Source organism: Camelus ferus, chromosome 6 (assembly GCF_009834535.1).
Source record: "Camelus ferus isolate YT-003-E chromosome 6, BCGSAC_Cfer_1.0, whole genome shotgun sequence".
Taxonomy (NCBI): domain Eukaryota; kingdom Metazoa; phylum Chordata; class Mammalia; order Artiodactyla; family Camelidae; genus Camelus; species Camelus ferus.
Window position 1 is genome coordinate 31,938,958 of NC_045701.1, and position 22,294 is coordinate 31,961,251.

Sequence of the window (22,294 nt, forward strand, 5' to 3'; positions counted from 1 at the left end):
AGGTATAAAATAAGGATATATTGTACAACATGGGGAATATAACCAATATTTCATAGTAACCTTTAAATGGAATATAAATGGAATATAACCTTTAAAAAAGATAAAGGGATAAAACATTCCTATAGCAAAAAAAAAAAAAATCAATCTCTCTAATCCATTTTGAAACAGAACATCTTCTTTAAGAAAATTTTAAGAATGGATAAAGGAATTGTGGCACTGGTTTTAAGTCCTTACAGCCACCACAGAGCCAGGACTGTGACTTTATCACTCTTCCCCTCAGATCTGCCCAGTGACACCTGGTGAGCGAAAAACCATGTGGGTTTCTGGTGTCTTTTTCAAGTGCAGAGCAAGCAAGTAGAGCTCAGAGTAGCCTGTGTGAGGAGTGAAGTAGTAATGATGGAAGTGGGTTGTGTAGCTTGGAAGGACGAAGGCACAGATGGCTCCCTCACAGGGACCTGGCAGCCTGGGCTGACTAACAATCATAGAACTTAGAACCCGGAGAACCCAATGGCTGTGGCGCTCTTCCCTGTACGGTCATGTCCTCTCGGGACAAGTCAGTCAAGCTCTTTAAGCCTCCCTTCCCTCTCTGTAAAATGGAAGTGTGGTCCATTTTAATCCCATAGGATGCCCTGCAACATGTGTACTGCTGTATAACGTGTTAAGTGCTTATTCTGATTGTTCATAAACTAGGAAATGAGAACTCAAAAAGAGGGCATGATTTGCTCAGGATAATGCTGACAACTGGAAGCAAAGCACAGTGGATGGGGAAGGGGATGGTTTGGAGGGTTTTCGAGACGCCACACTTGCATATCAGGCCACATCTTGCATTGTTGCTTTGTTCTCCCTTGTTGCTTCCTCCGGTATCCCTGACCCTTCTCCTCAATTTCTAATCTGTTTCAACCTTTTCCTCAGGAGGATACTCATCCACAAGTTACCTGTTCTGGGGTCCTTCAATCCAAGCTGTCTGGAAGTGTGGGCACAAAGGTGGATTAGGGGCTATGGGGCTGGGAAGCATAAGGATGAAGCATTGAACCAGGAGCCCAGATGTTCAAACATATCCCTGTGCCTTGGTCTCCACAAGAAAGTTGCACCACCTTTAAAAATCATTGCCAGGAAGGAATGCCCTGCAGAAGGCAAGGAATGCTGTTGCTGCCGCTGCTGTGGAGAATGAAACTTCCCTGTTCTTTCGCAGCCCACCCTGCACATGCAGCCTTTAACAACACTCTGCTGGCCAGGACAATCTTAAGATCCTATACCTGCCTGGCACACAGTAGGTGCTAATGATTACTGACTAGAGAGGATGGACAGATGGATAAATCTATTCAGAAAATACCAGGGAGGGTGCACAGGAGCCATTGTGCTTCTCTCTGGAGAAATATCAGGGTTTTAACATCACAGGGCAGCCCACGAAGCAGAGCAGGCAAGTACCTGTGAGGCTAGACAGTGTTGAGGGGCGGGTACATGTCATAGCTGCTTCCCCTTCCCCTGAGAAAGCTCACAAAGCACCGGCTGACCCCAGACACCACTGGATAACTGTCTTAAGATCCTCCCTTGCTTCTGGACACAGGATACTGGCCTGTTGCTGAGCTGGACTGGCAAAGGGTCATTTTGTCTTTATCAGAGGGCCAATGAACACTTTCCGGCACGGATGCCCAAACCAATCCTCACTCCTTTTGCCAAGCCAGCTTCTGCTCCATGAACCACACTGTTGTGGCCTGATGAGTGAAAGTCAGGAGGGGGCCAGCCATCTGGACGGGGGCCGGGTTGACTGCTGTAAGAACTGTGCTCAGAAGAATGACCCACATGGGGCTCACTCATAGACAGCTCTTGGTACTGAAGGGAGATATCTGAGGCCTGCACTCTACTACCCAGAGGCATGTTTCCAGCCTCATGGGCAATCAGAGAGACTCAGAACCTCATTTTAGTTTATATTGATTTTTTTTGGGGGGGATTATTTATTATTTTAATGGAGATACTGGGAATTGAGCCCAGGACCTCAGGCATGCTAGGCATGCACTCTATCACTGAGCTATACCTTCCCTCTCAGAACCTTATTTTATATGTTAAATGAAGTAAGATCCCTGCTAGTTAGTTCCACAGACAGGACTCCCCCCACCCCAGTCCCTCTGCCACTCCATGCCCAGTTGCTTATTCCGCCACTACACCAGCCTTTCTTTTATCACACACACATTACTCTTCTTTCTCTTCTTCCATTCCCATAGTGTCTCTCTCCCTTGCTCCTGTCAGTGGCACCCACAGTCACTGCTGACAGTGCCACCTGGGGCTCCGAGTCTGTCACCTAAAGATGCTGGCCAGGTTGCTTTCTGGGCAGCAGGAAGTCAGATGCCAGCGTGAAAAGGGGGAAGACCAAGATGGCTGCTCCTCAGAAACCAAGAGCGTTGGGTTCATTGTCCCCAGGGTGTTAAAGACAATTATTTCTCACCAGCAAACTTGTCTTTCTGCCTTGTGGCCCTTCGTCTGGCCCCTTATCAATGTCACCATCACATTTCCCTCCAACTCCAGGACTCCATTTGGATTTCTTGGCCTTGTCAGCTCATACTTTTCTCAGGAGCGAGCTGGAGGCAGCTTGGAAAGGCTTGTTTCCCTTTAGCATTTCCAGAACCCGGCCTCTCTTTGTCTTTCCAGATAAGAGAAAATAGGCAGTAAAAATGCCCAGATTGCCAAAGTCCATAAAGACAGATGGTGAAGAAGTGAGGGAAAGAATGAGCATGAGACACAACGGGGAGGGGGAGGAGGGGAGGAAGGAAGAGGGGGAAAATACACATCATCACAAGTGTGTGTGTGTGTGTGTGTGTGTGTGTGTGTGTGTGAGAGAGAGAGAGAGAGAGAGAGAGAGAGAGAGAGAGAGAGAGAGAGAAGGCCAGGACAGAAAAAAGAAAGATGGAATGTACTGAAAACAGACAGCTGCTGAAAGGGAAGCTAGTGATGCCATACGGCAGAAATCAGAACACCCTGTTCCCCTGCAGAACTTCAAAACAAGCACCTTCCCGGGACGGAGTTCCCCAACCCTCTGAAGCAGCGGTAAATTTCACCTGGGTCACGGGCCTGCCAGAAGCGTTGGTTTCTGAGTCTCACCTTTTGCTGGGGCCTGCACTTCGCCTTCTGCCACGCTCTGGCCAGCTCCCCCTGACTCCCTCCCTCTGGACCTGGCGCAAAAGGGGCGAGGTGGTGCCCCCCGGACCAGTCCTCCCGGAGGTGCCCGCGCCCAGCCGCGGGGTGAGCCGGGCGCTGCCTGCCGCCGGGGGTGTGGCGACGCTCGGCTCTGCGATAGGCTGGCCCCGGGCGCCTTAGAAGGAATAGGGCACGTGTTTCTAATTGTGGAAAAGCCGCTTCCCTTGGCCTGCCTAACCTCAAGCGTTTCCAGATCTAGGAGGTAACCGGTGCCGGCTGCCAAAAGGCACCGATAGGCAAAGAAAACACGGGAGCCCTGTTTGAGTTCTAAGGCACGCAACCCAGAGGCTCTGATAAGGTTCCAGTTCTAGCCACGCAGGCCAGTCTAAGCTTTCTTTTCTCCTCCTAGACCTCAGGGAGCCTGGGGGAAATGGGGGGTAGGAGTGAGGAGACACAGCCAGCTCCCTAGAATCTTTCTGGGCTCACCCAGGGTCGAGACATTTTTCATAGGAGTCCCAGAGCTGCATTATAAACTCTCAGGTCTCTGCCTGCTTACAACAAAGGTTGGCATTACTGTAAATAACTCGACTGGCGAAAGACAAAGACATCAAACAGAGCAACAGCAACAATAACAAAATCAAAGCAGTCCTTCCCTATAAACTAAGCTTTGATCCCAGCTTCTGCAAGGTGCACAATAGGGCTTTGAAATAGATCTTGCCTACCACACTACAGCAAGTTTTCCCTTCTCCAGCCCTTTTCCTGTCAAAGCACTGGCAACGTCTGAGTAATCTCGGAAGCCCCTCTAAGGCGAGGAGGTGCTCTGAGCCTTCAGAATGACCTCTCTCCTCCAAGAACAAATAAGCAGAGGAGGAGGGGCACACAGGTGCTCTGGAGGTTCTGGACATCCTGAATCACAGTTTTTCCTGGATACTGCCAGCTAAGCTCCTGCCTGTGCTGCCCTGCCCCATTCCCTTCCGTTCCTTTCCTGGCTCTCTCTTCCCCTTCCTTCTTATCCTGATCTCTCCCCTCCAGTTGTCAGACCTGGAGTTTCTGCTGAATCACCATCCAGAACTTAGTTCAGCCAAGAAGCCTGAACACCCAGCTCAGCAGTTTCCAAGAGCTGAGTAATTCTCTCTTCAGCATTAGCTAAACATGGCTCCTGAGCTGGGGTGGGGGAGAAGAGAAAAATGGAAGACACAGGGAAAGCAGGGGAGACAGAATACAGCATGCTGGGCTACCTGGGGGAGCCCCAGTTTAGTCCTACTCATTACTTTCCAGCCGAGGTCTGAAAAATTTCAGTTATCTCATGGCCCAGTTCTCAGGGCCAAAAACAGTACATAGCACATCGTGGCCTTTGATAAATGTTTGCTGAATGAACGAAGTGTGATTCTCGTTTACATAACCCTTCCTGAAGGTCCCAATCTGCTTCTGTTCCAGAGCAGGCTTTTGAGCAGCATCCTGGTGTAACCACCCTGAGGAAGACTTCCAACCAAAGATCCTCTCAGCATCTCAGGGATTTGGAGAGGACGTGGAAGGCAGAGAGAGAACACATTGTTAACTGCTCATCACAGATGCTGGAGACAAGTAAGGAGACATATATTTCATTTGAAACGTATTTAATTTTGATTTGTAGAGAAACTAGATTTCTCCCTCCTGGTATTCAATCAGTTAACATGGCCAGCTGATTCTACTCCTAACTCTTTCTTGTTTTTGTCACCCTGTAACTTTGTTATAATTACAGGCCACCACCTCTCTGGCCTGGAAAAATGCTTAGCCTGCTGACCTGTCTCCCTGCTTCAAGTGTCATGGTCTTGTCTTCACTCAAATGTGAATCTAATCATGTTACCTCTGCACAGAATCCTTCAGTGGTTCCCTGCTCCTTGGATGAAGCCTGCTCTTCTCCGCATGATACAGGGGACCCTTTAAGATCTGGTTCCTGCTCACCTGTTCAGCCTCACCTCTTGTCTCTCTCCTAGGCTCCACCCACACAAAAGCACTTGTTTTTCTCCAACGAGTCATTTCTTTCTTGACCCCAGGTCTTGCCTGTGCTCTTCCTTCTGTCTGGCTGTTCTATTGTATGCCCGTCTGGAGACTGCTTACTTACCTGTCAAGACCTAGCTTAATCTGGAACCTTCTCTAGCACTCCTTTCACAACTCTGAAGCACTTTTCTCTGTGTGGCACACACTTTTGTCATCACATTGTATTGTAATTATTTGTTTGTACATCAGTCTTTTTGCTAGCCTTTAATCTCTCCCAATGCTCTGTAAATAATGCTTCACCTCTCTTCAACGTAGGAGCTCAATATGGTGATTAACTGATGGATTTACAGTTTCTTTCTTTTTCCTTGGAAATCCACTTAAACAGGTGACCCTGATTTGTTTCTTCTGTCAGAAACCCGGTTTGGTGGGTTTTGTATTATTGTACCCGATTCCTGGCTGAAATTTTGGAATGTGCTATGGGATCTGTGTCTGTTTGTGTGTTTGTATGTGCCTATATTCATGTTTTACAGCTGTGTGGTATCTTCTACAAGTGGTATTGCCAAAATTAATTTGTAAAAGGGCTCTATTTTGTTGGCTTAAAGAAAATTAAGTGCTTATATAAATTCTCAGAAATATAAAAGAAACTAAACCAAATGAATTTCAGCTTCATGTGATTTGGAGAAATATTCAGTACTAAGTCTAGATTAAGTTTGTTGATTTAATTAACACAGACATGTCTTTAGAGTTATCAAGATTAAATATAATACTTCTATTGTACCTAGGTTTACTAAAAGTCAAATAAGATCATGTTTTCTCTGTTACAATATTGGTCAGCAAGAAAAATAACTTGGGACGATGCTTGACTTTGTCTAATGTCTCATGAAGAGTTTTGCTAAGTTAAATTAAATGATGGGAATTTATTGAGTGTCAAGATTGCTTCCAAATATGATAAAACACTGAAACATTAATTGTTAAACAAGTCGAAGTTTACTTACTTCTGTCTTATTACAGAAAAACTAAAGATGTTGGGGTTTATTAAAAACATGTCTCATACCACAATGAAAAAAAATTGTTATGAGGAAATGTATGTTTTTAGAAATTATATGTATTCATAACTTTGCCCATCAAAAAAAAATTGGTATCACAGTTTACAATTTCTCAAAAAGATGAAACAATTATCTTTTTTTCTCCCTACCTGATGCCTCAAACATTTGGAAACTCCGTGAGTATTCCTATTTTCATGGCAATATAGTTATTTGCATAAGTTCAATAAAAATCTTATAACATGATACAATTGGAAACACTGGTTATATTACCAAGGCTTTGACTGAAATGTCATATTTGAGAGAGACATGCATAGAATCAGATACAATCAGATAGTTTTAAAGAATTAAGGTTGACTTTATGGAGCCATAAAACCCCTTGGAAAAACAGCCTGGTACCTTGCCTTCAGGGTTCCCAGCAGCCTTACCAGGTGAGTAAAGAAGATCACTTCCTGGCAGGTGGAAGAACCTCAGGATATTTTGGGGACCTCATGGAGAAAAAAATTCACCCAAATCCATAGGTATTACAGGCAAAGCTAATGGAATGTCCTTGGTGTGGCTTCCTGGCCTCGAGAGACAATTAAAAGTTCAGTCTGATTCCTTATGAAAAGTTCCAGCAAAGCATATTTAAAAAATGGCTATTCTTGCTGGACTTATGTAAAGTATCAGGCCAAGTTTAATAAAACTAAACTTATTTATTTTACAAACAAATTAGTTTTAATTTGGCTATCTCTGGTAAAAAGAAGGTGATTTTAGAGAGAGAGAAAATTACATTTCAATAGAAGGTATAATACATGCTTATATGAATATTAGATTCTAATTCTGTTAATCACCTTTGAGGTTTTGTTTTTCTACTTGTAAACTGAACTGGATCCTAAATACTTCTAGTTTCCTCAAATATTTGGCTACAACTCTCCAAGCTAACATTTTCAGTTTTTCTCTCATTTTTGACTTGAAATCATCAAAAACTAAAGCTGTCCTTTTCCCAAAGCCCTGCAAACTAAAACTGAACGACTTGATATAAACTTAAGACAGATCACCACAATGCCCACATTTAGACAATCTTTGTGCCTGTTGCTTTTGGGGGTTTATGGGGGGGTGGTTAGTTAGGTTTGTTTATTTATTTATTTATTTATTTACTTACTTACTTACTTAACGGAGGTACTGGGGATTGAACTCAGGACTTGTGCACGCTAAGCATGCACTCCACACTGAGCTATACCCTCCTCCCCATGCCTATTGCTTTGTAAGCCACTCAGAAAGCTTGCCTGAACACCAGATGATAATATCAGAGACATTTCAAACTGCAAAAGATGCTTTGAACCTAACATCTAGAAATCTCAACTGGCAACTCTCAGGACTCAGACACTGGATTTATAATTTGCTCCAAGCATTAACCTCTATTTTTCTTTTGTCTCCATAGAAATGCCTCTTACCAAATATATGATTGCTTATTCCCTCTAGGCCTAACTTTGAGTGCCCACCTGCATCTCTGCCTCCTGAAATAAGGTATTGAACTGACCTACTATCAGGACTAAGAGACTGGTTCAATGAGGTATAAAGCAATCTATTAGCTCAACTTCTGGACTATGAAACTTCTGGAAGAAGTTTCAAAGGCAATACTGTAGGGGACCAAAATTTGCCACCCCAAAATGTCTCTGGCATGCAGATAGTTCAAGCTGAAAACAATCAAGGCCCAAAAGACTCAGGAGGAAATTTTGCTCCCCTCCAAAAAAAAACTGCCTAAAAAGAGTTTAGAGGGCCTGTTCCCAGAGTAGTGCTATCACCAGAGATATCCGCAAAGAATAGGAGCTAGGTGGTGGGGGAAACTCTTAGAGATTAAAGTCCCATTGTCTCCGCATCGTTTAGCAAACATTTGTGTTTCGTTTTTGTGTCATTTACCTTCCTCCCCTTTGAGGTCCCAAACCTTTACCCCAACATCCTCTTTTGTCTTTAGCTGAAGATATATTTAAGGTGAGGGTTTTGGCCTTTTTGTTGAGTTCCTCAGTTTTCCTGGATCTCTCCTAAATATGCATGTTATTAAACTTCTGTTTGATTTTCTCTTTTAATCTGTCTCATGTCAATTTAATTCTTAAACCAGCCAGAAGGACCTAGAAAGGTAGAGGAAAACTTCTTCCTTCCCAACAATATATGCAAGACGGATGAGATGCCCACAGCGCTCTCTGGGGACTAGGCAAGGGCAGGAAGGCAGCACTGCCCAGGTATCTGAGGCGGTATGTTTAGTGCACGAGGATGAGAAGCTTGGGGCTTGAGAGTATGAAACCTCAAAGGAAAATGAACTGAGAGTAAGGGATTCGGAAGCTAGGAAGAGCTGCAGAACCCTCTGATGTCAAGGGATTCATTTGCAAGAGATTTGCAAAACAACACTCACAAGTATCCATCACAGCATCCTGCATCATGTATCTGGAAACCTTCTGAAGAGGAACTGCATAGCAATTCAGGGTTAAAAGTAATACCTACAGTGAAGTTCTTAACCTTCCAAATCACTCAAGGAAGAAGGAGAAATATGAAGCCCTGGAAAACTAACCTCTTAGGAATCATAGTGGAGAGATAGAAAACAAGATAAGAAACATTTCTTTTGCTTGTAAAATGCATGCAGGATTCTTCTTTCTCCCTAGGGCAAGAAAAGGAGAAGGAGCTTTGGTACAAGGAATTCGGGAAGAGGGAGACTTGAATAAGAAGAACAAATCCTATTTCTTTTTAAAATAACTTCATTTATTTTTGCGGGGAGAGTTAGTTAGGTTTACTTATTTTATTTCTAGAGGAGGTACTGGGGAGTGAACCCAGGATCTTGTGTATGCTAAGCATGCTCTCTACCATTTGAGCTATACTCTCCCCTACAAAAAGCCTTCTTTCAGATGCTGGATGTGACCCCTGCCCCCAAAAGCGAGGAAGGAGGTCAGGAGCTGCCTGAGTGAAAGGTGGCCAGGTCCCCAAGAGACAGGAGGACAAACAGATCCTAAAGGAAAACCCATAGTTAGGAAGCAGGATGTATAAACGGGGGACCCCAGGACACCCTGGTGCTCCTTTGGGTCACTGGGACCGCTTTATTCATAATTAGAAACTTGGGTAATAGCCACAAGATGGCAAAAGGATAAAAGTGCAGGCTGCAGAAATAATTTGTCAAGATGTACGTCTGTATACCCAGATGTAGGTACTGATAGGTGCATTTTATTTAGAATGCTTTCAGGACACCTACCTACCCACTGTTACCAGGGCTGCTGGGCAGGGGAGGGGGTAAAGATAAGAGGAGGCTTCCACGGTCAACTCTCATCATACATTACTGGACCCTTTTACTTAGAGAATAGAGTCATTTCCTTATGAAATATTAAAAAGAAGGAAAGAAAAGAGAAAAAACCAAGCAAATCAGAAAAGGAAAGGATGAAGACCAAGTTTTAACCCCTCCCATTCCCCTGCTTCCTAACTCCCTCCTCCCACTAATATGCTTGCGCCGGAGAAGGGAGAAAGGCTTTTCATTTAATTAAAATATAAAAGATTTTCTTTTTTTTTTTTTTAACTACCCGGTGGCTAGGGATATTCTGCTGACTCAGCAGTGAATAATCAGCTTTGACCTAAATAATAGAATAACTCCAAGTGGCAGCTGCAGTTGCATAAGCATGAGCCAAATCTGCAGTTCCTTCTCTCTCCCTCTCCTCCCCTCAACGCCCCCTCCAGCTCGGAGCGGGCAAGCCAGTTACAGCAGGTTCTTTCTGCCTTTCCACCCGCATCTGGCCGGTCCCACCATCCTTTCTCATCCGTTGTTTTCCAAAACTCCAGAGGGTCTTTGTGCAAGCCTTGGAGGATTTGGGGAATGCAAAGGAAGCCATAGGGTGCAGCCTCCCAGGGAACTCTACCCTGTGGCCTGGTTTCTCTCCTAAGGGATGGACTCAACAGCCTCAGAGTTTTTGATTTCTAGTTGGAGGGTAAGGGTGGCCTCTGGTCTGAGACACTTTAGCAGCATCAGCAGGAAAAAGGAAGCCGGGTCTGTGCACGAGACTCTGAAATAGCAGTGGCCAGCACTCTGTGGTCCCTCTTCCCACCCCCATTAACCTGTCTGATGGCAGAAACAGCAATCCTTCCCACATTCCCACACCCCCTTCCCCTCCTCTCATCTCCCGCAGCTCAAGATCCAGCGAGCAAAAAGGACCAAGTAACTACCCTCGGTGACCACCCTCAGTGACTATATGACAGGACCACAAGGTGCCCGACACTGTGCTAAGAACATTCTTATCTCATGCAATCCTTGCACAGGCAGGATTTCACCCCTATCTGACAGGAGGTGGGTGGGGGACCTGGCCAAGCACTGGCTGCAGTGAGAAAGTGGTTCAGAGGGAGACGCAGATTCAGGCAGCCCAGCTCTGGAGCCCACATCCCTCTGCCTCCAAATCCACAGGCAGGTCCAAGCAAGCACAAGGGAGACCTGCCCCCAACAAATGTCCTGGCTGCACACCATCACTCACCTAGATAGTGGGGTTTGTCCCGGGGCTGAACACCACTGAACACCGCTGGCCAAGGAGACCACCCTTTAGGTCCCACCCCAGCTCTGGGGTGGGCAAGTGACCCTTCTCTCCCCATCCCACCAGAAGGACAGAAGGAAAGTGTCAAGACCTGGGAAAGAGTGTGACCAGGATTGGTCACTGCCCTCAGCTCAAATCGGTGGATGTGTGTTGGAAGCTGTGGGAAGGCAGGGACTAAGCTGACTCTAGAAGTGGAGCCTGAAAAAAGTCCAAATATTTATTTTAGAAATTCGTTTTTGGTTAAAAGATATAAAATACCCTAGCCCACTGAGATCCCTGATTATCAGACCTTGTGTTGAGACTTCCTAGAAATATGGGTTGCCAAACCTCTCTGTAAAGCCTCTCTAACTTATTCCAGGTCACAGAGACCTTTTCCCCTTCTTGAAATTTTTTTTACCGCAGTTGAATCCTAACTACAGAATCTGGCTAATACGGCTTTTCTGCCCAATTAGACAGAAAGTTTAGCAGGGGCGAGGACCATGGACGTTGCATTTGTTTTCTCCCAACTCACACCTTTACACTCTCCTCCCAAGGAGTTTTAAGATGTGAGCTGGCAGGTCAAGGTACGGGTGGAGACGCCAGAAAAGTCTTCCTACGAGCAGCAGGGAGCCTCCAGCATGGTGTGCAGTGTGCATGTCTTGCTGGAAAGAGAAGGAGTCAGGAGCCCCTGGCTCCACTCAGGGCCCACCTCCTTGGTTAATTCACTTGCCTGGCTCCAGTTCCTCCTCTGCTCTAGGAAATTGTAATCCTGGCCCAGCTTCCCTTATGGATTTGTTGTGAGGCTCAGATCACATAATACAGGTATCAGTGTTTTATATAAAGTCAAGAACTCTGCCAGTGACAATTACTGTGCCTCTGAGAAGCTACTTAAGTTTCTTCATTTTTTTTTTCAATTTTTGTTCGTTTGGGGAGAGGTAATTAGGTTTATTTATTTGTAATTTATTTATGTATTTTTAAATGGAGTCCTGGAGATTGAACCCAGGACCTCGTACATGCTAAGGTCATACTCTACCACTGAGCTATACCCTCCCCACTAAATTTCTTTTTTTTAACACCAGATAATTATATTTAGAATCTATTCATCTATAGCATGAATGTCGGAAATTGAAAAGGAATGGGGGGATAAAAGGAGGAAAGGAAAGAGGGAAAGGAAGGAGACCCAAAGATGTGTAGACCACGGGGGAGGCTAAAAGATGCCGTCCTGAGAGCGAGGCCCAGATGGCACTTACATAAGCAGATGGCAGCCAGGAGGCGCAGGCCAGACTCCGGGGGGAAGCAGGTGGGGAAGAGCGGCTGCAGCACGTAGTTGGAGAAGGTGAGGGCGATGACGGCCTGGTTGGTGGGGTAGATCACCAGCACAGCGATCCACAGCCTCAGGAACCTGGAGGGGGAACAGGACAGGACTTGAGCCAAGACAGCAATGGAGACCCCCGCGCCCACCACCAGGCTTGGCAGGGATTCAGAAGTCATCCAGGGAAGCCCAGGCAAGTCACTGGGCAGCGTTAGGAGAGGCAGGTGGGCTAAAGGGGGGCGTTTCCTTTTTGTTTTCAGGGATGCTGAGGAACCCAGCCACCCGCACACCCAGCCCTCTGCGCGTAAATTGGCTTAAAGATGTAAGAGCTAAGTTTCAGCTAGTACTGACGCACATCTCGGCGTTCTTTCTCTCTCCCCGCTTCTTTCCCCCAGCATCCAGTGGTGGAACATAAAATTTGCAACCCCACAATCTCCTCAGTCAGGGTACACTAAGGGAGTGGCTGCTTAAGTGTCAAGGGGAGGTTTAAGGGGGACATGTTCTCCACACCTGTGGGCCCCTTGGTGAGGGATGAGCTCTTTGGTATCAGGGCTGCGGAAGCTGAGGAAATTCAAGATCAGGGCCCGGCTCTAGAGGGAGGCCAATATCCTTGATAATGTGAAAAGTGCCCCTGTATCTTAGTGGTCACTCTCATTTGTCAGGATAAAGGGCTTTGTTTTTGTGATGTGCATTCCCTGGGAGTCTCCGATTAGAGTTGTCGTTTAGTTCTACTTGTTCTCACAGAAGTTTGCCCACTGAGCTCAACAGAGATTAAAACTACAACCTGGTTCCTCTGCCACTCTCAGGAGCATCAGCGGGACGCAAGGCTACGCGGGCAACCTTGACATGGAGGCCAGAGAGGAACCCCGAGCCCTCGGGCTCCTCAGCACACTGGAAACTCCTGGCCTCGGCTTCCTAGACCGCTCGGTCCTCTGCACATCCTCTTACCCAGCCAGTCCTCCGAAGATGTCCTTGACGTAGGAGTAGTCACCTCCAGATTTGGGGATGGTGACCCCGAGCTCAGCATAGCACAGGGCTCCCACAGCTGTGATGAGCCCCGTCACGATCCAGACGATGAGGGCGAGGCCCACGGAGCCGGCATTCTCCAGCACGCCCTTTGGCGAGACAAAGATTCCAGAGCCGATGATGTTGCCTGCGCGAGACACCAAGGGTGATGGGGGAGACGGTGGCGGTGTCTGCATGATGGCGGGGCCAGCACGTGCAGGGGCGCTTTCACCTTTGATCAGACGCTAAAATGCCTTTGGGATGCATGAACCCCCTTCAGGCAGGTATGTCTAGCAATAATTCTCCTTAGAAGTAGGAGACAGAGGAGCAGACACTAGACACGGAGGGACCAGGGACTTGGTGGGGTACCTCATATGCATCATTTAATCCTCAGGACAAGTCTACGTTTCTCCCATTTCACAGAGGAGAAAACTGATTCTCAGAGGTACCAAGTGTATTGCCCAAGTCCACACAGTAAGAATTAAGTGGTAGAGTAAGCATTGAACCTCAGGATACGCTGACGGGGCTGCATGTAGTCCACCCAAGGTGACAAAGGTCTTACTTAAGACTGGCTGGAAATGGAAATGCTGGAGAAATAGGCTGTTCTGAGACTGACTGCCCGTTAGAAAGCTTTAAAAATGAGCTGAAGGGTGATACCTTTTGGATAAATTGTGGTCACACCCTGTGTCTGTGGGTTTTCCCGACCCATGCACTCCTGGAGGCTGGCCTCTGCCCCAGACACAGCATCCACACCCTTGGTGAGGAGCATGAAATAACCCTATAAAAGCAGTCTTGGTAGTCTGGAAGCGGTTTGTCGGAATGCAATACGTGCAAAGACTCAGCACTGTATTTTTCCAAAGGTCGTTCCCCTCCATTGTTTCATGTGACCCTCACAAAAACCTCATGGAATCAGGAGGCGGAGAAAGCGCAGATGTTTCTATTTTACAAACCAAGAGACTAAGACACGGAGGGGTTAAGTGGCTTTCTCCGAATTCCGCAGTTACTGATGGATAAAATTGGATCTAGAAGTCGGTCTCCTGATTGCATAATCCAACGGCTCTTTCCACTAATCTACTTCTGTTCTGTATGCAAGGGGCTGGTTTTCTCCTGAGAGGTGAGGCTGGCGCCAGGGACTGAATGGTTGGCTACTGGGATGTGTGTGTTGGGCAGGGGAGGAATAGGAGTGTGGGGACAGCTCCTTCCTAAGCTTTCCTTTGTCTACTTCTTATGACTCCAGGGGTCAGGATCTGCTGGGCAGGTGCTTTGAAAGCTCCCTCTTCATGCCCCACCCAGAGGCACCAAGGTGGCCTGAGGGAAGAAGCAGAGACTAAATGGATCCAGGTCAAAATTGCAGACCCAGAGTATTCGGGACCAGTTGGATTTGACAGTGTTCTGAAGACATCTCAAATTCCCAGCATCTCTCTTTAGCGGTTCGGAATCAGTTCTGGGCTGAACGAGATGCAGAATACAGGATTTTATGCTCAAATTGCAAAAATTGACTTTCAGGGGGTAAGGGGTAGATCTCAGGGGTAGATTCAGGGCTAGAGCATGTGCTTGGTGTGCACAAGGTCCTGGGTTCAATCCCCAGTGCCTGCATTAAGGAAAAAAATGAATAAATAAAAAACTGACTTTCAGATCTCAATTATAACTCAACTTCAATCCAGTCCTGAAACTTTCACTTCTAAATCAAAAGACATTTTTAAATCCCAAGCCGTGAATCCAGCTATTTCAGTCAAAGGAAAGAGAAGAAAATACCCACATTCTAAAAGCAGTAATAGTCCATTCTTTTGGCATGTAAACTATGCTGCCCTTTCCAAACTAAAAAATTGCTGCGTGAAATGCGTAAGGAGAAAAGGAGGGGCCAGAAAGGACATCAGAGTAGCAACAAGGGTGAGACTGAAATGCAGAATCAGAGCGCCTGGGGCCCCAGCTAGATTCAGATGGAAAGGAGGCATATTTCTGTCTTAAACAGGTCCTCTTTCTCCTGGTGTTAACAGTCTACCTACCCCAACAGAACAAGGCTTCTTCACAAGAAGTGAAGTTAAAAGGGGAAACAATCCCTTGTGTTCAAATTTGTGAATGAAGCATTAGGCAAAGAGAGATAGGAGAATGAGATTCTGAGTGCCACCGGTTCTTAAAGCCTTTTCCTTTTTTGCACTTTTACTTAAAGTCCTAGGCTAGGAATAAGAGAACACTTTCAGCCCTCCCCCCCTCTCCTTAACCCATCCTCATGTGTGCTTTGCATGCAAGCTGGGTCAGCAGAGATGAAAGGGCCTCCTGGTAGCATCCCAGGACTCAGGACGTGCTTACCTTGTCACCTGACCCTTCACCTGCCACATTAAACGTGAGATGGGGTTGCTGATAGGCCTGAAAAGTAACAGCAAATTCCTTGCCTGGCAGGAATTTATCAGAAGAGTCATCTGTAGGGCATTTTAAAGTCAGCCAAGAAGACAGCAATACAACTAGGTCATAAAACTATCTCGAGGGATTAGACAAGCAATCAATACAGAAGAACGACAAGGTTTGACTTTGGTCTTTAAGGTGCCGACAGGGGTTGGGGTGGGGTGGGGTGGGAGGGATAGCCAGACATTTCTCAGAAACAGGAATGGCTGTTGACACAGGGAAAATGAGGGTGGATGTTACTGAAAATCTCAGATTCGATCTTCTCAGGAATGAAAGCGTCAAAGTTCCACTAAGGGTTCTTGGGAAACACCGCAGTGGAGAGGAGCGAGCACTTCAGTTATTTTCAGCATATGTGCCCCGCCCTCTGTCCCAGGTGGAGGGTGGGAGGTGCAATACCGACCCTTTCCAGGTTCTGACCATTTCCAGTCTCCACGGGTTCTGGGATAACGTGTCCTTCCATGGAGCTGCCGTAGTAGATGGTGAGGGTTGGCATTAGGACAAGAGGTCTCATTTTATAAAAAGATCGTGGTTTCCAGGGGTTTGGGGAGAGGGAGGGAGGGAGGAAAGAATAGATGGAGCACACGGGATTTTTAGGGCAATGAAATTATTCTGTATGATACTATAGTGGTGGCTAAATGTCATTATGCATTTGTCAAAACCCATAGAATGTACAACAGCAAGAGTAAACCCTAATGTAAACTATGGACTTTGGTTTATAATAATGTGCCCATGTTGGTTCATCGATTGTACCAAATATGCCACACTGGTGAGGGATGTTGAGGGTAGGGGAGTATATATGTGTGGGTGGGGAGGGCTTTTGTGGGAACTCTGTATTTTCTGCTCAATTCTGCTGTAAACCTGAATCTGCTCTAAAAAAAATGAAGTCTATCAAAAAAACAAAAAAAGAGTTCTCATTTTATAAAACTTGGGTTCTCCCCATCTTGATTTTGACCAAATTAAAATGATAAAGATAAAAACTTTAAAAATAATAATAAAATTGAATTATGTTAACCAAAACTGAGCACTAGGGAATAGGAAGAAAAGAACCTCTCTCTGATTCTAGGAAGCCACTACCTAGAAAACCAGAATCAGATGTCTCCCCATGTTTAGTGGCCTCTGGAACTTCTGCAGGGGATGGAATATCACTCAGAGCACAGCTATGTACTGGGGCCGAGAGCATATTCACGCTACATTTACTTAAAAGTAATGACTTGGAGAGGGTGTGGAGAAAAGGGAACTTCCTACACTGTTGGTTGTAATGTAATTTGGTGCAGCCACTTTGGAAAAGAGTATGAAGATTCCTTAAAAAATTAAAAATAGAGTTATATGATCCAGCAATCCCACTCCCGGGCATGCATCTGAAGAAAACTCTAATTTGAAAGACCTATGCTCCCCAATGTTCACAGCAGCACTATTTACAATAGCCAAGACACGGAAACAACCTAAAAATGTCCATCAACAGACGATTGAATAAAGAAGATGTGGTATATTTATACAATGGAATACTACTCAGCCATAAAAAAGAATAAAATAGTGCCATTTGTAGCAACAGGGATGGACCTGGAGATAGTCATTCTAAGTGAAGTAAGTCAGACAAAGACAAATGAAATCACTTATATGTGGAATCTAAAAAATGGACACAAATGAACTTATTTACAAAACAGAAAGAGACTCACATACACAGAAAACAAACTTATGGTTACCAAAGGGGAAAGTGGAGAGAGGGATAAACTAGTTTGGGATTAGTAGATACAAACTACTATATATAAAAATACATAAACAAGAGATCCTAATGTATGGCACAGGGAACTACATTCAACATCCTGTAATAAGCTACAATGAAAAAGAATATATATATATATACATATATATATATATACACATATATATATATGTATAACTGAATCACACACCAGAAACTAACACAACATTGTAAGTCAACTAAACGTCAATAAAAAAATAATTTTAAAGAAGTAATGCCTACTATATACAATCTTTAGTGTGACTGAGTAATATTTATCTCCCCCACTAGAACATAAGCACCACAAAAACAGAAACTGGATCACTCACCTATGAAATGTCACATAGTAGACACTCCACATATGTTTACTGAATAAATAATATCTGATATCAATCTAGAATTTATCTCCACAGGGCAATTTAAGATACCTGTCTATCTGGAACCCCCAAATCCTGTGACATAAGTTAAGAGTGTCTTACAGGCAAATGAGTAAAGCAACCCATTTATTTTTCATTGCTGAAGAGAGTAGACTGGCTATTATTACTGCCTCCAACTTATAGGGAAAGAAAGTAGGACAACTATTATTCTCATTTTTCCAAACAGGGAAAATGAGGGAGGTATTATTATCCCTATTTTTGGGGTGAAAAAACTGAGACACAGAGAGGTAGTTGTTTGCCTAAACCACAGGGTAAATTTTTAGTAACTGGATTAGAACCTAAATTTTCTGTCACAGCCTCAAGCTTTTCCCTGAAAATTGTCAAGTTTTACATGTTCCACCCTATAGACAATGAGAATGGTTCACAGAAGACTCATTAAAGAACTGAGGGGGGGAGGGTATAGCTCAGTGGTAGAGTGCGTGCTTAGCAGGCATGAGGTCCTGGGTTCAATCCCCAGTACCTCAAAAATAAAAGAAAGAAAGAAAAGAACTGAAACGCAGACCTGATTCTTTCCTTCTATTGCAATACCACCATCAATGATGATTTACAAAGTGTTCGCATCCATCACCTTACTTGATTCTCATAGCTCCTTTCTTGGCTGCACAGGGCAGGCACTATTATTCCTATTCACCTTTGCAAAGACTGACTTTCAGAGAGGTAAAGAGCCTTGATTAAAGTCACATACGGCATAGGTAGCAAGGCCTGGATGAGAGCCATGGCCTTGGACTCCTGGCCCAGGGGTTCCTCCTACTCCATGCTGCCTCTCCTCTAGAAATTGCACAATGCACAGTTTAACTGCACGGCTTTTAAACTTTACACTGTCCAAATGAGGATTTTCCTGGAGTAGCTTTGAAAAAGGAAAACTGGGAAAGAACTTTTCTACCTCGAGTATGAACTTTTCTTGATGAGAAAGTTGATTATGGTGGGGTATTTTTTTTCCTCCATTGTTTTACTCTTAGACTCACTGTCTCCAAAGTCATTTGAGAATAAGATGCCCGACTGCCTGAAATAGGCAAGGTCCTGGAAGGTCAGGGTTTCAATCCTCTTTCATCCACCCTAATTAGTAAAATAACCATTTTATCACATAGATCTTTTTTAGTGAAAAATGGGCCGCAGGATGCCTGGACAATGAGGCCCATCTTGGCTTGTTTGGTCAAAGAAAAGCCAAATGAACCACTCAATTAAAAAGAGGCCAAGTTGTATCAGTGGACAAGTTGTCACTAGAAAAACTGCTGGAATTGTGAAAATCCACATTTGCCATGAATAACCGCTGACTTCCCTACCTGTGGGCCAAAGCCATGTGATTCCCATTAAGGCCTTACTCACTTCCAGGCCTGTCCACACTAGAATGCAGCAGCCATCAGAGAATTCCCTAGGGCATGGAATTACAGACTTCTAATGCCCAATAGAGCCTCAGATCCAAAAGGCTTTGGCCTTCCTTACTGACTTACGCTGGTCTTGAAATCTAGCCAGAGCTCCTCCTGGGCCTTGGAGCTTCTGTCTATTTCTACAATGTCCAGAGAAAGCCGAGGTGAACCTTCTTTGTGCTTCTCCCACAAATGGCTGGGAAGATCTCAGGATTTTCAGGACAAAGTGAAGAGGGTGGCATGTTGAGGCCAGGGCTTTGATCCTCATGGCAGGTCTGGAAGCTCACCATGACTCTCACCCCGTGTCCACTTCCCCAACAGGACTGTACAAACAGCTACCTCAAGGTGACACCAGGTCAAGACTCTGACACATGCCCAGTAGAGCTGCCAGCTCCTGCAGAACAGATGTGCAAGGAGCTGTAGGATTCCTTGCTGAAGAGTGAGATGGGCTGAGAGCCTAGACTTAAGAGTCGGAGGAGCCACTGAGTCCTTTTTTGCTGCTTACAAGCCATGTGACCTGAATTTTTCTGACAGTCCCTACTTCATCTGCTGAATGAGAATCCTGGCTCCTGCCTTGCCTACCTCACAGGGTTGTTGTGGGGCTCACAAAGGCAATCACGCATGTGTGCAAGCACTTTATAATCGGTTTAATGCCAGTGAGTATAAGGAGTGGCTAGGATTCGCAGAAGCAGGGATAGAGACAATCCCTAGAAGACTCCAATGGTCTTGCTTTGGAAGCTTGGCTCTGAAATAGCACTGCAGAGCCAGCACCATGAAGCATTCATTCTCTGAGCATCTGTCTGCTTGTCTAGGTATAATTTTTAGATGCTGCAGGTGGGCGGCCATTAGGTAACTGCATCTCGAAAAGTATTTATTGAGCACCCACTCTGCCCATGCTTGCTTTGAAAGGTCACTGGGAAGCACTTGTTCACACAAGGACTTTTAACAGAGTAGATGGAGCCAGCCACCACCCACCAGTCTCTGAAAGACAGGCATCCAGGCCTGAGGGGCGAAGAGTGCTGAGCCCTCAAAAATGCCCATTAAGAATTCATAGCTGGCTTCTGGCGTCTCCCTGTCTGGTTGGGAAACCAGGCACCAGCAGTGACAGGCTTTGTCCGCCTCAGTGGTTCTCATTCAGGGGCAATTCTGCACCATCTCCCCACCTTCAGGGGGCAACTGGCAGTGTCTGGAGACATTTTGCTACTGGCATGTAGTGGATAGAGGCCAGGGATGCTGCACAGGACAGCCCCCCAGAACAACAGAGTCTCTGACCCAAAAGCCAATAGTACCAAGGTTGAGAATCTGTGCTCTACCTTTAAGCCTCAACGTCATCATCTGGTTAATTCCTAAAGTCCTTTTCAAATTTGAGCTTAGATCAGATTTGGATGTTTGGTGCCTTTTGTTTTGTCTTTGTTTTTGTTTTTTTAGCCAAGCACAAAAATGTATTTTTAAGCTAAAAAATTTTAACACACAACATTAAGTTTACCACCTTAATGATTTTTAAGTATACAGTTCAGTATTTTTAAACATATTCACATTGTTAGGAGATGGATCTCCAATGAATGATTTGATTTTGGCTGACTGCTATTATTCAACAAATGCTTTCTAAGCACTTACCACATGCCAGGCTGAATACGTGAGGATGTGAAAATGAACAGGACTCAGTTCCTGTCCTCAAGAAATTGTGCGGAAAAGTGAAGACATGCATATGCACACAGAGCTGACAACATCAGGTCGAGTAGAAGTTGTCCACGTACAACTGCAACATGTGACAAGATTTTGGGGATGGAAAAAGTCACTGGCGTGGGCTGTTCAGAAAAAGCTTCCTGGAAGAGGGGAAGCATGAAAAGCTGATGAGGAGACTCAAATCAACAGAGAGAAAAGGAAAAGCACTGGCTGCTCCATAAACAGGTCAGACTTGGACTGAATCGGCCAGTTCCTCCCATCACACAATCAGTCCAATCTGTTTCCGAAACAGAATTAGTGAGTGGCCCGGGGGGGGGGGGGCGCTCTGGGGGGAGGGGGTAGAAGAAGTGAGGGTGGTGGAGGATGAATTTAAGGAGAAAAATTAATATTTACTGAACATATACCATAGGACACCGACCTGACTTTAATATTCCACAAGAAATTTCTATTTTCCAGGTAAGTAAACTGGTAATTAACTGGTTCCAGGTTACCAAGCTTGTAAATAGGGAGGTGGTTTACAAACCCAAGACTTTCTCCAAAGCCCTTCCTTTTCTGGGATATCATCGATGGTTCCTCCCTTTCCACAGCATGTTGATACAAATCATGGAAAAATTCATTATATGCTTTCTACTTCCAGCATCAGAGCCTACTTAACAAATGCCTCCTTATCCCTAAGGCAAGCTGACCTGCCTGTATCAGCTGCCTACTCAACATCCCATAAAGAATTGTACTTTAAAGAGGCAGCTAAAGCATTTATGCATCCACGTACAAACAGGCCCCTTGAAAATCTATGTATGGTGAGAAAAGTACACTATAATTCTGCAGCAACAGTACTCTCCCTGGGTAATCGGCCTTCACAATGTGCTGCTCAGTGTGAGGCTGCCCAGAACATCCTAAGGCTTACTGTGACACTCTCTCCCTGGAAGTGACATCACTGCTAAGGCTGAGGAATTTAAAGCAGGGAGCAAACCACTGGGAAGACATGTGACTGTGACGAAGGATGAGGGATGAGATGTGATCGATAAAGCTCTTCAGCTGAAACTTCATTCATTCTATAAATACAACAGCTTAAAATAGATTTGAGGGCTAATTTTGCTTCTTAGAAATAAAATTCACCAGTGCTTAGCACAGGGCCTAGCACATAATACTGAATGAGTGTGTTGAATGTTAATGTTAATGGGCGGATCCCGAATCCTACGACCAGCAGCCCCCACTCTGTGCCAGCCTGCACGCTGCCATTGCCAGATCTCCAGGGAGAAGACACTGGGGGCCTCCTCTGCAGGCACGTTCTGGGAGGGGAACAAGACATGGGCCTTCTTGCTCTGTGTGCTCAGCCGGGAGTTAAAAATTAGAAGCGATGGGCTCCTCAGCTTCTGTTGGTTTTGGTAGTTCAGAATATATTCTTGGGATTATCTGCTCACTCCTGCTTTCTTGACACCCCCCCCACCGCCCCCAGACAATAACCACAACAAAACAATACGAGCAGCAACAGACATTCCCGAGGCATTTCTTTGTAGGCAGCTGTGCTGCTGGATTAACCCTCAGGGGGAAGCAGAAAACCTTGGTAGCTGGGTAACTTGAAAGCCTCAACCAGTATGCCCCATACCTCCATGCCACTTCCAGGAACCGACTGAGGGGGAGGGGTAGAGCTCAGGGGCAGAGCGCATGCTC

General features: G+C 45.3%; 1 protein-coding gene across 4 annotated transcripts in view; it reads right to left on the reverse strand.

Annotated features, from left to right (window-relative positions):
* The window catches only part of SLC7A8 (solute carrier family 7 member 8), a 49,751-nt gene that overhangs the window by 20,508 nt on the left and 6,949 nt on the right, over positions 1 to 22,294 (reverse strand). For 2 of the 4 annotated variants that reach the window (XM_032481707.1, XM_014551642.2), the window contains 2 exons: positions 12,933 to 13,137; positions 11,923 to 12,074 (listed from right to left, as the gene is read on the reverse strand). In XM_032481707.1, the coding sequence (XP_032337598.1) occupies positions 11,923 to 12,074; positions 12,933 to 13,137 (357 nt within the window). Of the gene's footprint in view, positions 1 to 3,053; positions 3,073 to 3,096; positions 3,269 to 11,922; positions 12,075 to 12,932; positions 13,138 to 22,294 lie in introns of those variants that run through there. The other 2 variants (XM_014551643.2, XM_032481708.1) reach the window with 2 other exon arrangements.